Below are 16,832 nucleotides of genomic sequence, written 5' to 3'. Positions count from 1 at the left end.
TTGGAAATAATTAAACCGCTCACTTTGAGCTTAATGGTTTGGACGTTGTACCGTTTTGAGTTTATACCAAACATGGAGTGCGCCGAGCATCGATCAAGTAATCGCCGGCTGTGCAGAGCCGGGAATAGCTGCGGCTGCCGATGACCTTTCATTATAGTAGACTGGGCCAGCGGCTGTAGCTAGCTGCTCTCATTTCTGCCGCTACAATTTTTATACCGGCCCTAATCGCCAGTGTAAATGGAGCCTAAACCTGCATTTAGGGAAGTGGGCAGCAATTGTATGTCTAATTCACACATACCTGAAAAACATTTGGTTTGGGTGTTTGGTGGAGAGCAAATTGTTGGATGGTAGGTGTTTAGGCACTTCAGAGCTAAGCTTTAGGCAAACATCTAAACACATCTTATCTAGTCTTATCTTCTCTATTGGAGGATGTGTTGCTCTCCTAAGCTTTGTGATTCATACATCTCTATTAGATGGCACAGCATAGAGGGTGTCAATGCTTTTGTTTACGTTTTAAAGTGGAAAGTCACTCTAAAATAACTCTCTGCTGGTACTTTATAAAAGGTTAAAAAGCTTTATAAACTACATTAGTTCTACTCTCATACAAGTGCATCAACAAAGCACTGCAATGAGACAGATTAGTCTGTGCTTAGGCTCCAAACTCAGACTCCAGGAGGGGAGAGGATTGGTGGATGGCCTCCAGACCGCTATCATACACAGATGGGTGGAACATGAAACAGCCGCCCGGGATCCTCCACTCACAGCTGATTAAGAGGAAATCATGTGTGCAGACTCCCGTGCTGGTCCCGCCGGAGCGGCAGATCCTAGCGGATGTTTCATGTTCTGTCTAGCTGAGTGTATGACAGGTCGGGAGGTTGTCCACCGATTTCCCGCCCCTCCTGGAGTCTTGGTTAGGAGCCCCCTCAGGTCTGCTTATGCAGAGCAGACACGGCCCTTTCTACTCTATGGGCAGTCGGATGTAAACTAAACACCTGTTTGTCATCCGACCTGCTAGATGGAGGGGAAACTGTTCTGATTTTAGAGGATCGGATGAAGACGAGTCTAAAAGGACACATGCCTGTTTACATCCACCGCTCAATAGAGTGCAATGGATGATCCACCTGAAAAACAGACGGGCGGACAAGATTGGTCAACCCATGTAATGGGGGCCTTGTACAGCACTATGGGATTGGTGGTCTCATCTCCTAGTGCTTTGATATAGATGGAGCCTCCCCTTCATATTTAGATCAGCGACATACCTTCTAGTGCTAGTTTCATTGTTTAGCAAATTGGCTATCCATTTTTTATTTTTATTTTAGTTTTGGTATATTGACTGATTTTTATTTGAGTCGCCCTTTAGCATTGCTGATTACTATAGTGCTTGGAGATTTTTTCTTTATGTATGTAGCACTAGCTGAGATCTTTCCTATTGGAGTGAGTGCCGTATGTTGGGTGTCTTGGCGTTTCGCTTCTTTTTATTTTTATGAATGAACCGGTGCCACAGTTTCCTGTTCTTTCATCTGCAGTGCAGTTGAGGCAGCAGAGAAAAGGAATTGAATAATGTGTCCTAAATTCCTTTCTCTGTCTCATAGGTGAGATGGCAGGGGTCTGTTTATACCGCTGATATTTTACCCAAGACCATTTTTATGGTCAACTATGTAGTTGAAGGTATGGTGTAATATATATATATATATATATATATATATATATATATATATATATATATATATATATATATATTCTACTTTAAGGACCATATATATTCTACTTTAAGGACCAGGTTGCTCTGGTAGTTTTGTTTTCTCTTAACTTTGCTTATATCCTTTTTGAAAGCAAATGCATGGCTGTCCTATGAATTCTGTACTTTGAGTCAATAACCTGAAAATTGCATACGGCCGGTGAAGTCATAATTTTGTACTCTGCTTTTTATTTTTTTTGACTATAGTGCACCTTTTAAAATTTATTTTCACATTGTTTGACATTTTTTGTTTTTAGAGACGGCACATCTTTTAGGCAGAATTGGAATAAAAATGCTAATTTTTAGCCCATCAAATGATCAAATAAAGCCTTTCATGCAGATCTGATGCTAAACCCTTCCTCTGAACCCAGACTTTTAATGGCCAAGTTCACATTTTCCTAGAAAAGTTCACCATTTTGTATGAGAAGGTGAACTTTGCCTTTAGCCCTTGTTTACACTGGTGCGATTTGTCATGCGAGTTCCAAATCGCATGACAATTCGCACCTCTTTGCCGACAATGGAACTGTTCAAATTGATGCGACTTTCCTACACTACTTTTATTTTTTTCTGATTTTCATTGTGACTTGCATAAACTGCTATATCAGGGGTGCAACTTGCACTGATCTGCGGCTTAGAAATTGCACTCTATTGATTTCAAAGCCGCACTAGTGTGAACCAGGGTTTAAAGACCAATTCCCAGGCTGGACAGTGAAGATAAAGCAGATTTTTTTTTTTTTCCCCTCCTTTTTATCACGTGAACTGATTGGCTTCTTATACTGTTTCCTTCTCTCCCTGGAGAGCTCTACTGTACAGGTCTACAAGAGGTTGCAAGATGCCCAGTTCATTTCAGATCCTTTTTCTGCTTGCTCATATAATGATGGTTTATGTATTTTAAATGGGCTTTAACATCATGAATAAGTGGCCTTTTCCTTTAAGTCTGTTGGCAAACAGAAATAATTATTCTCTCTCCGTTTCAGGGATAATGGGGACCGATCCCGGCACAGGACCCCTCGGAACGCCCGCATGTCTGCACCATCGCTGGGCCGCTTTGTTCCCAGGTGAAACAATCATTTACCTCCTAACGCATCTGTCAGCTTTTCATTTTTGCCTTATTCCGTGAGATTCTGCCTCCATGTTCCACCTGTCTTCATCAAACTTCTCAGATCTGTCTTCCTGTCACTTCTCTGCGCCGTGCTTTGTCTGTGATCACCACCAGCACTTCCTCACTCTGCCAATGTTTTGTTCTCCCTCATTTTAATGACTTGCACTGTATTCATCATCCTCTTTCATTGCAGGAGATTTCTACTGCCTGAATATCTTCCATATGCTGGAATTTTCCACGAGCGGGGTCAACCGGGACTTGCGACACACTCCTCTGTGAACAGAGTCCTGGCGGGTAAGGGCAACATTAAACGACAATACTGGCTTCTTTTTTGTTAAAAAAAAAAAAAAACTGAATGTTCCTTTATTGAGACAGACATGGTACACATTTAAAATATGGACAATTCTCAAAAAATGCATTTACACACGGATATGTCTGGAGAACTCAAAAAATGCATTTACACAAGGAAATCTCTGGAGAACTCAGAGTATACATCAAGTAAACGAATAACAATGCTAAGAGTAAAACCCAAAGAAAAAAAACGATGCCTTTCCAAGGCTTGATCAAGGTGAAAGAAAGGTATTGCAGCCACATCAGTCCCAAGGCAAGGTTCAAGGAGGAAATGCCTCCTCCTAGGCTGTCAATGGCTGCCTCGCCTTATCGAACTTGGGGCAATTCCTATTGATGTTGGTCTGTTTATATAGAGGAGGAAAAGCATTCATTTTTCCCATGACCCTATGGAGGAAGGGGGAACGGGCGTTCAATTTTGCCCGTTTGGCATAATAGAAAGAATAGGATAGCAACAGTTTAGTGCATCTAGGCCTCTGCTCGTCATGAATTCCCAACAGAGCCAATTCTGGAGAGACCGTGAGAGTCGGCTGAAGGCGACAGTTAATGAGTTCCACTACCTACATTCTGCACAGTCTCTGGGGGTATAATAGACTCTGTATAAGAATTTGTATCAACTTCTCCTTTGGGGAGATCAACATCCTAGTACTATCTTCCACGCAGTCTTCCCAATCCTCCCGGTCTAAGTCGGGAAGGTTGGTTTTCCGCTTGTCCCTCAGCCTATCTATATTGGGAGATTCCACACTCGGCAAAGTTAAATAGAGACCAGACAACAGTTTTTAGATACGGATTCCCGAGCTGGAAAATCTTCAATGGGATCCATAGCCAGGCTCAGGGAGACCAGGAACTGGGCACGAGCTGCATGACGCAGTTGTATCAGAAATACCTCCAACCAGGTAGATGAAACTTGGCCTTAAGGACAGGGAGACAATACAATCTTTAGACAACTGTAGAAATGGAGAATTGTTTTTTATTTCTATACAGTGCAACCTTGGATTACGAGCATAATCCGTTCCAGGAGAATGCTCATAATCCAAAGTACTCGCATATCAAAGAGTTTCCCCATTGTAGTCGGTGGAAACAAATAGTTTGTTCCACATTGACTACAATGGCTTGCATTACCACATGTGGCCAGAGGTGAGGGGTGCCAGAGAGCCTCGTAAACACTTGAAAACGCCCACAGACACCTCAGCTGAACTCTGAAAGTCTCAGGAACTGAGTATTTTCGAGATTTTCCAAGCATTTCCGAACGGCTCGGATCGGCACCATTTGGCTCTGCTCAGCTCGGCTCATTCAAAGTGTGACAGTGCTGAAAATGGACCTGGGCAGGAAGGGGGTAAAAGGGCCTAGTAGGCAACTGGTTAAAGAGATTTTTTTTTCCCACACATTCAAAAAGGTGTGCTGGCCATCACTTTAAGCAAGCTGCTTTTAGGCTTTAATTGAGTCATACGTAGTGCTGAAGCTTCCTAAAGATTGGTAACAGCTTGTTTAACTGCTTCAATACCGGGCATTTTTACCCCCTTCCTGCCCAGACCAATTTAGTTTTTAGCGCTGTCGCACTTTTAATGACAATTGCGCAGTCATGCAACACTGTACCCAAATTAAATTTGCCCCCCCACAAATGGAGCTTTTGTTTGGTGGTATTTGATCACCTCTGCGGTTTTTATTTTTTGCGCTATAAACAAGAGGGACAATTTTGAAAAAAAAAACAAAATATATTTTTACTTTTTGATTTAATGTTAATATTTTTTTATAACATTTTTTTTTCTCTCAGTTTAGACTGATATGTATTCATCTACATCTTTTTGGTAAAAAATATCGCAATAAGCGTTTGGTTTTTGCAAAAGTTATAGCGTCTACAAAATAAGGGATACATTTATGGCATTTTTTAGTGCTATAAAACTGCACTGATTACTATGTAAATGTGACTGGCAGGGAAGGGGTTAACCCTAGGGGCGATCAAGGGGTTAATATGTTCCCTAGTGAGTGATTCTAACTGTAGGGTGAGGTGACTCACAAGGGGAGGAGACCGATGTGTGTTCCTCTGTACTGGAAACACATAGGTCTTCTCTCCTCTGACAGGACAGGTTTACACACACACACATCCACGGTCCTGCTGTGATTTCGGGCTATCGTGGCGGCGGGGCACGCACACCGGGTCCCGAGCAATGCGGCGGGCGCACCCCCTAGCCGCCCGGGAAGCTCAGGACGTCATATGGCGTCCACCCGGAGGGAGGGTTCCCGCCAACGTCATTTTACAATGACTCGGTAGGGAAGGTGTTAAAGTGACAGTCTGCATTCTCTGTAGGAATGGTTTTCAACATTACCAAGCTGGAACTGAAGGTTGCTTTTAAAGGCTTCATCAATACTGGTCCAAATGGGTTAAAAGCTTTGTTAAAATTTGCTGTATGCACTGCTCTTGAACATAAAGATGCCTATATGTACAAGGACTAAGTATTATACCCTCTTTCAAAGGCTTGTGTATGTCTGACAATGGCATGGAGACATCTGCCCAACCTCTGACATCCTAGGGGTTTAATCACATTGTCGGTGTGCTGCAGTGCATGTTTTTGTGCCTTTAAGGCTCATTGCGTTAAAAATAGACCATTAATGCACCTCGATGCACAAAATAAATAGGTTCTGTACTGTGTTTTAAGCATAACAATATGTATCAGCATTGTGATGGGCTTAATGAAGATGTGTTGTAGCACACTGTAGACATGTGTTGTGCAATTAACATTGCACTGCATGTCTACTATGTCTTACCATGCGTTGCTCTGCGAGTAAACCCTAAGACTTTCCACAATGCTAAATGGTTACAAAACAGATAGTGGGGGAAAATTATAAATGAAACCCCCTGCAGATTTAACTTGGTACTTGGTGGAGAAACCCTTGTTGGCAAGCACAGAGGTAAGATGTTTCTTGTAGTTGGTTACCAGGTTTGCACACATCTCAGGATTTTGGCCTACTTTTCTTTACAGATCTTCTCTAAATCCTTAAGGTTTCTTGGCTGTCTCTTTGCTACTGGAAGTTTTTAGCTCCCTCCATAAATTTTCTATAGGTTTAGCGTCTGGAGACTGACTAGGTCACTCCATGACCTTAATATGCTTCTTCTTGAGCCACTCCTTTGTTGCCTTGGCGGTAGGTTTTGGGTCATTGTCATGCTGGAAGATCCATCCACGACCCATCTTCCGTGTTCTTGCTGAGGGAAGAACGTTCTCATTCAAGATTTTACAATACATGGGACCCGTCTATTCGCCCCCCAATGTGCTAAAGTCAGCCTGTACCTTTTTAGCAGTGGATCAGGTCCAAAGCATCATGTTTCCTCTTCCGTGCTTGACTGTAGGGATGGTATTCTTGTGGTCATAGTCAGCATTTTTCTTCCTCCAAACACGACGAGTCAAATTGATGCCAAAGAGCTCAGTTTTGGTCTCGTCTGATCACAGCACTTTCTCACAATCCTCCTCTGAATCTTTTAGATGTTCATTGGCAGGACTGTACATGTGCCTTCTTCAGGAGAGGGACTCTGTGTTTGGAGGACGAAAAATGCTAATATGACCCTAAAAAACACCATTCCTACAGTCAAGCACAATAGCATACACAATAGATTCTAATTACAAAGGATCCTGCTTATTGTGAGCATCACAATGTACATCAATGTGAAAGATTTAAGTAAATCTGCAAGACTGCCAATAATTAACATTAAATATATATATATACAATTCACGCACCCGTCAATAAGTCTTTAAGAGTGCTCTGTGTCTTTAAATTATCTTCAACCATGAAAAACACCCATTAATATCTAAACCGCTGGCAACAAAAGGAAGTACACCCCTAAGTGAAAATGTCCAAATTGGACCCAATTAGCTTTTCTCCCTCCCCGATGTCATGTGACTCGTTAGTGTTACAAGGTCCTGGGTGTGAATGGGGGAACAGGCATGTTACATTTTGGCTTTATCGCTCTCACTCTCTCATACTGGTCACTGGAAGTTCCACATGGCACCTCCATGGCATCTGAAAAAAAGAATTGTTCTGCATAAAGATGGCCTAGGCTATAAGATCGCCAAGACCCTGATCGTCGACCAAAGAAGTTGAGTGCCCACGCTCGGTGTCATATCCAGAGGTGGTTATTGGGAAATGGATGTATGAGTGCTGTCAGCATTGCTGCAGAGGTTGGAGGGGTCGGGGTCAGCCTGTCAGTGCTCAGACCATACACTACACACTACATCAAATTCCTCTGTATGGCTGTCATCCCAGAAGGAAGCCACGTCTAAAGATGATGCACCAGAAAGCCTGCAGTTTGCTGTAGACAAGCAGATTTGCATGGATTACTGGCACCATGTCCTGTGGTCTGATGAGACCAAGATAAATGTATTTGGTTCAAATGGTGTCACACGTGTGTGGCGGCAACCAGGTGAGGAGTACAAAGACAAGTGTGTCTTGCCTACAGTCAAGCTTGGTGGGAGTGTCATGGTCTGGAGATGCATGAGTGCTTTTGGCACTGGGGAGCTACAGCTCATTGAGGAAACCATGAATGCCAACATGTACTGTGACATACTGAAGCTGAGCATGATCCCCCTCCCTTCAGAGACTGGGCCACAGGGCAGTATTCCAACTTGCTAAAGAAGCCGAGGGTAATTGTGAAGGACTGGACAAGCATGTCTCCAAGACCTAAACCCTATTGAGCATCTGTGGGGGATCCTCAAACGGAAGGTGGAGCAGCGTATGGTCGCTATCCTCCACCAGCTCCATGATGTCATCATGGAGGAGTGGAAGGGAACTCCAGCGGCAACCTGTGAAGCTCTGGTGTACTCCATGCCCAAGAGGGTTAACACAGTGCTTGAAAATAATGGTGGCCACACAAAATATTGGCACTTTGGGCCCAATTTGGACATTATCACCTAGGTGTGTACTCGCTTTTGTTGCCAGCCATTTAGACATTAATGGCTGTTATACAAGCAATACACTCACTACTTTACATTGTAGCAACATGTAATTTCTTCAGTGTTGTCGCATAAAAAGATCTAATCAAATATTTACAAAAATGTGAGGGGTGTACTCACTTTTGTGAGATACTGTATGTCCTTACCAAAGAACATGTGACTCCCAGTAAATGAGAAGTCGAAAAGCCATTGTACGAATTTGCACAGCAGTCAACGGTGTATACAAATCCTTCACTCCACCACCTCGTATGCACCTTTCAAGATCAGTACTCTGGGAAGGTGGAAAAAGAGCACAAACCTTGCATTGTGTAAGATCTTCAATGCAGCATTTAAGAAAGTTCTAAAACTTGCAAACTAGTATGGAAAGATCAGCATTCAGCAAACTACAAGTCAGAATTCCTCCTGTATTGCACATGAATGGTGATGTTGCGACTCTTGGTTCCGCCCTACACGTTTCGTAACATATGGACGTATTTTATGTACATTGTTATGGTCTCACTATGCACCACAGGATCCTTTTACAGTACTTGGAATGATTAATTGTTGTGGTCATGGTGCTTGCACAGTTATTACTAAATTTTTAATTGTTTAAAAATGATGGTGACTGTTGCATGGATTTTTCAGTGATTTGTGGGCAAAAACGAGCTCGAACGCAGAAGTATTTGCTAGCCCAGTCTGAAGCCTCATATAGCAAGCTGTCACAAACATGGACCTTTTATGGTAACCATGGCCAAAAGAGATCACTTTTTCTCTTTTCTCTTTTTTTTGCCTCTAGCCACAAGATGGCTCCCCTCGGCCATGTAAGGAGGGGTCGTGCATTTGTAATGCTAGATGGCCTAAATGGAGGTATAGATGTTTGTTGTATCCTGTGTCTGCTTTTATCAATTCTAATATGTAGGGGTCTCTAGATGTACTACAGTAGTTTGTTTTTTAATTTTTTTACCGCTTTCTTGTGAATCACCACATACCTTCAATTCATTCAATTCCCTCGACTTCCCGTTATCTTGGGATTCCACAAAGCATTCTCTCTGAGGGGATTTAAAACTGCGCAGCGCGTTTGCAGCTGCTTCCGTCTCCCTTTTTTTTTTTTTTTTTTTCCTTTTTTTTCCATTGACCCCCTCGAATAGGTGCATCAAGAAACCTTTCCGTGAGGGGATAATTAACCCAATTACCTCTCGCTCTAACGAGGGAGATCCAGCCAGTGATTTGGTTTCCATGACAACACAGGAGCCCAGACGGCTGTATGCTATCCGTGAGAGCTCAACACACGGAGGACTTTGCCTTTGCTGTCCTGTGCCCTTTATGGCGTGTGTGCAAAGCTTGCACCCTAGATGCTAGAATCCCCCCCAACCCCTCCTCCCCCATCCCGTTGCCATAGTTACCGGGCTTTATTCCTCTGGGAATTAATAGTGATTAAAGCTGTGGCATCCTTGGAATAAAGACGCGTTTTTCACTGCTGGTATGATTAAGAGCTGTAACAAAATGTTTCTCCCTATATCTGTAATGTGTCCTTATGTCACCTGTTTCAGCATTTCACTCTCGGCAAAGATTTTCTAAAGATCGTTTTAATAGTTGCCAGCAGAGTCAAAGCAAAGGGCTAAATACAAAGCTCACTTGCAATATAGAAACTACCAACCTGCCAAAGGATTTGTAGTTCTGCTCACTCGTGATATGGACACCCCTGTTGGACGAAACATTTAGGTCCTGACCCCGCTGTAGATCTCACTGCAGTTGGCCCTGAATCCTGATCTAGGACCTGGCCTAGCCTGTGATTGGACAATGAGAATGCAGAAGTATTGGTGGTCCTGTTTGTACCACCTTCTGTTGTGAATATTTTCATGTTGGGTGAACAGCATTATGAAATGGTGATAGACTGACTTGCAACTGTTGCTGGCTTTCAGCTGTGTATTGGATTTATGGAGTTTGATGTTGAGACAGAACCAAATATTAACCATGGAGCCAAATACATTAAAAAAGTCTTCTGGCATTACCAGTGGGGCTGGGTCCAAAAGCAGGCCCTTCTAGATTCCTGCATAGCAGCTTTGCTTCATCTTGTGAGTGTGCGAGAGTCCTGAATACCCAGACGATCTGTTTTGAAAGTACTGACTACACAGCTTCCAATCTACAACTGCCAATCTCCTTCAGCTATTGCTTGCCAGGAAGCCTTAGTTGGCCACACTGGCCCATAAGAAAGCATTGCCTACGGGGGGTACCAATCGCATTCCAACCTTGCTGTACAATCTTTGTACATTCAACTTTAGATTTACCAATCCTATGTAGTATAAGGACCTAGCTTATCCATCCAATCAGGTAGGCATTTGTACTATACTGTACATAATTGCTGGCAAATCTACAGGAGATTTTTACCTGTGTGGGGAGCTTTAGACCATATATCAACACTAGGTGCATTATTACCCCCAAAAAAACAGGTCAGGTGGGTTTGGACAGCTTTTTTCCTTTTTTAAAGTGATTGTAAAGTAAAAATATGTTTTTACTTGCCTGCTCTGTGAAATGGTTTTGCACGGAGCAGCCTGGATCCTCCTCCTTCTCGGGTCCAACTTCGGCTCTCCTGGCCCCCTCCTTCCTGTCTAGTGCCCCCACCACAAGCTATGGGGGCACACGAGCCAAGCTACAGCTTTGTGTGTTCATTCAGACGCATGGCCCCCGGTTCGGCCCTGCCCCCTCTCTCTCCTGATTGGCTTACTGACTTTGACAGCAGCGGGAGCCAATGGCGCCGCTGCTGTGTCTCAGCCCATCAAAAGGAAGCGTGGCGAATGGCCGAGGACAATTGTGGACATTGCTGGATAGATAGGGGGCTCAGGTATGTAATTAGGGGGTGCTGGGGCGGCTGCTGCACACAGAAGGCTTTTTATCTTGATGCATATAATGCTTTAAGATATAAAAAAAAAATCTTCTGTCTTTTACAAACCCTTTAACCACCTCAATACTGGGCACTTTCACCCCCCTTCGTGCCCAGGCCATTTTTTTCTAGCTTTCTGCACTGTCACACTTTGACAAGTGCGCAGTCATGCAACACTGTACCCAAACTATTTTTTTTATAATTTTCTTCACACAAATAAAGCTTTCTTTTGTTGGTATTTAATAACTGCTGGTTTTTTTTTTTTTTTTAACTAAAACAAAGAAAAAAGACCGAAAAAAAAATAACGTTTTTTTCTTAGTTTGTCCAGTAAATTTTGTAAATTGGTATTTTTTTTTCCTTTTACTGATGAGACTGCACTGATATGGGCACTTCTCACGGCTCTCACAGGCTTGACGGTGGGAGCCATTGATTTCAGCTTGTGTCAATTCCTTTTGTGGGGCAGGGCTGAGCCCTGCTGTCTATGTCTAAGACACAGGCAGAAAGGCTTGGGAGCAGGCACGGAGGTGTGCCCCTATAGCAAGCAGCCTGCTATGAAGGTGCACTCAGAAGAGGAAAGGCCACAAGCATTGGCAGAGGACCAGAGAAGAGGAGGTTCTGGGCCACTTAAATAAAATAATACAATAGACTTTACAATCACTTGAAAGGAAGTCCAGGAGTTCAGCTTTGAGATGCTCTTAGGCAGAACTTTAGATTTTTTAACTTAAAATGTCTGTCTTATTAAGTAAGTTTAAACAACATGTATTCTGTTTTATGCTTTTCATAATGTCCTACCCTACTGTTAAGACATCCTCCGGGCATATGCTGTTCAACAACCCTTGAAAGTAGACAAGACTCAGTGCTGGCTCTCCCTGTCTTTCGGTGTTAATCTTTGTAAGGGAATATGGGGAGCTAACAGATATCACAATAATTGGACATTTTGTACAATGAGAACTGTGATGCTGGTATATGGTTGCCTCACTGCGCCTTAATATCCGAGTCGTTCCCCCCCCTTCCATTTTTTTTCTGCTGCGGGGGGCTCCTTTGCCTGATCCTCCCTGCCATTTAATACTCGATTGAGCGTTAAATCAGCCGCAGAATTGTTTTCAGAGGATAATTTGGAAATGAATTTCCCCGCAGATGAGCCGTCGGCCTTGGAATCTTTCTGAAATGTCACGTCTGTAGCGCTTGTCAGTGCTGGGTCAGCAAGCGTTTGTAAAGAAAGCGAGACTGGCTCCCCCTTACTCTTTCCAAACCAGAGAGCATCTGTTTACTCATTAACCTATCAGGTTCAGAGATGAAGGCTACCGTCCCAGCTTAGCACATGCATGATCAAATAAGCAGATTCACGTTTTTGCTTTGGTACAGTTGTTAAAGAGCTCATAACCAAGGTGAAAAAATAAGAATTGATGGAATATAAGAAGAAAATGGCTTTATCTAGACCAGGGGTGTCAAACTCAATTTCATTGTGGGCCGCATCAGCATTAGGATGGCCCTCAAAAGGGCAGGTTGTATCTGTGAGATTAGATGTCCAGCGCATCCCCTCCTTACATTAGATGTTAAGAGCCACCCCTCCATCAGAAGTTGAGTCCCTCACTCTCCCTTACATCACAGTGTACCCCCCTTTCCTTATGCTGCTGCTGGGAAGAAGCTGGATGCATTGCTTGAAAGCAGAAAGTAAGGGTCTGGAGTAGGACAAGGGGAGGGCTGGAGCTGCAGGAGAGGTGCGAGGGCCACATGAAATGGCATGAAGGGCCGGATTCGGCCCGCGGGCCTTGTGTTTGACACCTGTGATCTAGACTGTTGTAGTTGCCACCAAATAACTTCCTGCAAAAAAATAAATAAAAATCAATGCCTTCCAAAGACCTCACTGCTTTGATGTAGTGGTGGGGTTTGCTTGGTCAAATGATCTTTGAGAGTAACTAAAAATACAAAGTTAGTGGACATCTGACATTACATAAACTAATATGGCCTCCAAAGTTCAGGTGTTTAAAGGGTGCTACAACATACAAAGCTCTTTTCTGTTTATACATGGCCATGCCCCTGTACTCCCTCCATAGGGACATGGTTTGATGTGGAGGAACCTTCTTGTGCACCTTATGTACTCATCCAACATTGGTACTCGACTTCACAAATGCTTATTTGGTTGAATGGGCACAAATTCCCACAGACGCCCCCCTGAAAAGCCTTTTCAGAAGTGGAGAGTGGGGGATTTTATAGCCACAAAAATGGGGAGCAAATTCTTAATGGCCATTGTTTCAGGATATTCAGCAAACTCAGAGGTGTGATGGACAGATGTCTGCACACTTTTGGCCACATGGTTTAGCACAGATATTAGTAGGGCCACCTACGCCTTGAAAAGGTCTATACCCTGTTTCCCTGAAAATAAAACCTACCCCTAAAATAAGACCTAGCGTAATTTTCCAGGAGGGCTGCAATATAAGCCCTACCCTGAAAATAAGCACTAGTTTAAAATCCTATAACCCACTCTATTATAGTAGTGTACAATGTGTGTTTCTGTAACAAATGGGAAGAGGGCTCCGGCAGGTCACAAAAGCGCAGAGTGGTGCTATAATGAAGGTATTTGGCACAATTATATTACAGAAATACACACATTGTACATTATATACTACAGTAATAAGAGTGGATTACAAGATTTTACAAGCATTTTAACTAAGTTCACACTGGGGATTCATAACAGGCAGGTCGAGAGAGGGGAAGAGAAGACGGCACATTACATGGTAAGACCTACCCCAAAAATAAGCCCTACTGTGTCTTTTGTTGCCAAAATTAATTTAAGACCCGGGCTTATTTTCGGGGAAACGCGGTAGTAAATGCATGTTTCACAAGATTTTTTGGTGCAGTGGCATAACTAGAACCTTTTAGGGCCTTGGTGCAACAACCCATGAAGGGCCCTCCCTCCGAGCCCGGTGGTGGAATGAACGCCTTTGTGACCCTGGTGGTTCTACTACCGTGTCAGTCGTTTTTTATTTTTTCTACCTTTTTTTTTTTTTTTTTTAATAATGTTTTTTTTTGGCGTCCCATTTGGGGGCTTTGGTGAGATATAAGTGGCCTAAACAGACCTCTGATTTATCTTTTGAGACAAAGAAAGGAGATTGAGGACCCAGTCCTCAATCTCCTTCTCTGCAGACTCGGCTTCACTGAATGAATGGACAGGAATGGCGTACAGAGCTTCCTCGGTTTACTATTTTTTCAGTTTTATATATGGACAGAATTGGCGATCAGGACAGACTCCCATTCAGAAAAGTAATTTACGGGCCCCTTTCCTTCATCCTAACCTTCCATCCTAACCGATCCCCCTCCCTTCAGTAACCCTGGTGAGAGAAGGCAGGGAGGAACCCGGTAGACCTGAGGCGGGTTGTGCAATGCCCCATGGGCGTTGTGTGGCAAAACCAGGCAGTTACGATGCACTTTTTATAATAATGACACAATTGCAGCATGTTGAGGGGAATTTCAGTGTAAAAAAATGGCAACTGATTCGTTTTTGTACCTCCTAGAGCTGCACCAGATTTTAAAGGTCGAAAATTAAGGTTTTGTTAGGTCTACTGCCTCGCCTCTAAACTTTCTCTGAAAAGTTTGTGACAGATATAGAGGGTTTGTTTCTGGACTGCGGCAAACAAGGGAAGAACTTGGTACAGGATCAAAGCTGCTGTTAATTAGAGGCTTTCTTCAGTAGTCGTGTCCAGCTTCATTAAATGTCTGGGTTTGGCAGACCTTTAACATGGAGCTGACCAATTCCTTCACTGACTAGCAGTTGCAGAGAACTAGCCAGAGTGGGTGAGATGTTCAGCTTATTAGCAAGATAATTAGACATTAAGCTGGTAGCGTGTAAACATTCGCTGCCACAAGGCCATACTGGGAGTAAGAGGAAACGTGGCTTGTTAATCAATATTGAAAACCAAAGGTGGATTGCTGAGATGTAACGGACCACAAGTCTCTCGCTTTTATTATTGGGGTGGCAGACTATACGTTGGCTTTTTTTTTTTTATGTTTAAAAATCTCACAAATTGGTAAAACGCTGTGATTCTCAATTAAAGTGATTAAAAAATACCCCCCCACACACACACTTTATTTTTTACATACATACACTGAGAAGTCTTCTTGATGGTCGTGTGAGTGTCCTCAGGCTTATCCAATGTCTACAGCATTTCTCTGCAGAAGTACTGTAAGCCCAGGCCGATGGAGTGATGCAACCCATGATGGCCTGTGCTCACAGGAGGTGGACTCATTCAGCCCTGGTGCACATTGATGCTACTTTGAAATTGAAGTAGCATGATTTCAGGTGCTACTTGACAGACATCTGTCTTAAAGGCGCCCACAGGTGCGTGATCGTGGATTGTCCTACTGCACGTCATATGACGTTCAGACAGGATAATTAAACCACTTTCCAGCCGTCATTCTGTTATATGGCGGGAAGTGGTTAAAGGGGTTGTAAAGGTTTTTTTTTTTTTTTTCTAAATAGGTTCCTTTAAGCTAGTGCATTGAAGAGAGACTCTTCTGATGGCGTTGTTGAATTGGGTCTATAGATGGGAAGCAGTAGAGGTGCTTATGAGTTTTGAACAGGAGTATGTGTCCAAGCAAGTTTATTATTATAATACAGGATTCATATAGCATAGCGCCAACAGTTTGCACAGAGCTTTACATTCTAAAGCAGGGTTTCTCAAGCAGGGTTCCATAGAAACCTTGGGTTCTTCCAGAGGTTACTCAGGGTTTCCTTGAGCAATGGGTAATTTCTGCCTCAATGCGTCAATATTACCATTGATTTTTTTAGCCATCTATTTTCCCTGCAAGTAGAACACAGTAGCTCCATGGGGGGAATTCTCACATAGACTGTAATGGCGAAATCTATGGCTGGCTTAAAGCGGAGTTCCGGCCACAATTTCACTTTTTAAATATAAATACCCCTGTAATACACAAGCTTAATGTATTCTAGTAGTTAGTCTGTAAACTAAGGTCCGTTTTGTTAGGTTGTTACAGCATTTAGACACTTTATAAAATATAAATTGACTGGGGCCATCTTAAGTGTGGGCATCATGAAGCCAGACTGTATGACTTCCTGGATTTCAGCCTTGCAGACCTCGCACATGCTCAGTGCTGCACAAGCAGTGTAATAGGTTTCAGATCAGGTTTCAGCACCTGTACTGTCCAAGTCACATGATTCTTTGAGACTGGGGAGTGCACAGACTCCTGGAAAGTTACACCCACTACATTCCCAGGAGTCTGTGCGGTGTAGGTTAGGAAGCTTAAGCACCTAGGTGCAGGAAGAGGGAAGATTAACTATTCTGCCTAGCAACAACACTTTGAAGGCATCTAAAAAAAAAAAAAAAATTTCCTTAAAGGACTAATGACATTTTTTTAAAACTACTGATGTAATGTTATGTTTATGGGTGGAACTCCACTTTAAGGAGCCACACTGACCACAAGTGTAAGGAGCCTTCTTCACATTGACCATGTACCCAGAGTTGTAACGAATAGTACGTTTTTGAGTTCTGAGACCAGAAAGTTATTTCAAGGTTTCTTCTGTGTTGGAAAGGTTGAGAAAAATGGTTCTAAAGGGAGACCGTACCTACATTAAAATAGAGGGGAGGTTCATTCTGTCCAATTTTTCGAGGGATCTTGGTCCATCTTTATAAAAGTTTTGGACACCTACTCCTGTCTAAAACCTGTGATTGCCTTTACTACGCGATTACGATGAATTATGTCACAGGGCAATAGTTTCAATTGTTTTCCAAAAACTGTTCACAAATGCTACGTGCATCATTTCTTGGAGGTAATGTAACTGCTTATACATGGTTGCTGTGCCACTGCTGAGCAGCTACTCAA

General features: G+C 43.0%; 1 protein-coding gene across 5 annotated transcripts in view; it reads left to right on the top strand.

Annotated features, from left to right (window-relative positions):
- AMBRA1 (autophagy and beclin 1 regulator 1) overlaps nucleotides 1-16,832 on the top strand; it is a 145,747-nt gene that overhangs the window by 84,438 nt on the left and 44,477 nt on the right. For all 5 annotated transcript variants that reach the window (XM_040328190.1, XM_040328189.1, XM_040328191.1 and 2 more), the window contains 2 exons: nucleotides 2,716-2,796; nucleotides 3,034-3,134. In XM_040328190.1, the coding sequence (XP_040184124.1) occupies nucleotides 2,716-2,796; nucleotides 3,034-3,134 (182 nt within the window). The remainder of the gene's footprint in view (nucleotides 1-2,715; nucleotides 2,797-3,033; nucleotides 3,135-16,832) is intronic.

The sequence above is a fragment of the Rana temporaria genome, chromosome 11 (assembly GCF_905171775.1).
Source record: "Rana temporaria chromosome 11, aRanTem1.1, whole genome shotgun sequence".
Lineage (NCBI taxonomy): Eukaryota > Metazoa > Chordata > Amphibia > Anura > Ranidae > Rana > Rana temporaria.
The sequence above is the reverse complement of the archived record's forward strand: the minus strand, read 5'-3'. Positions and strand labels throughout refer to the sequence as shown.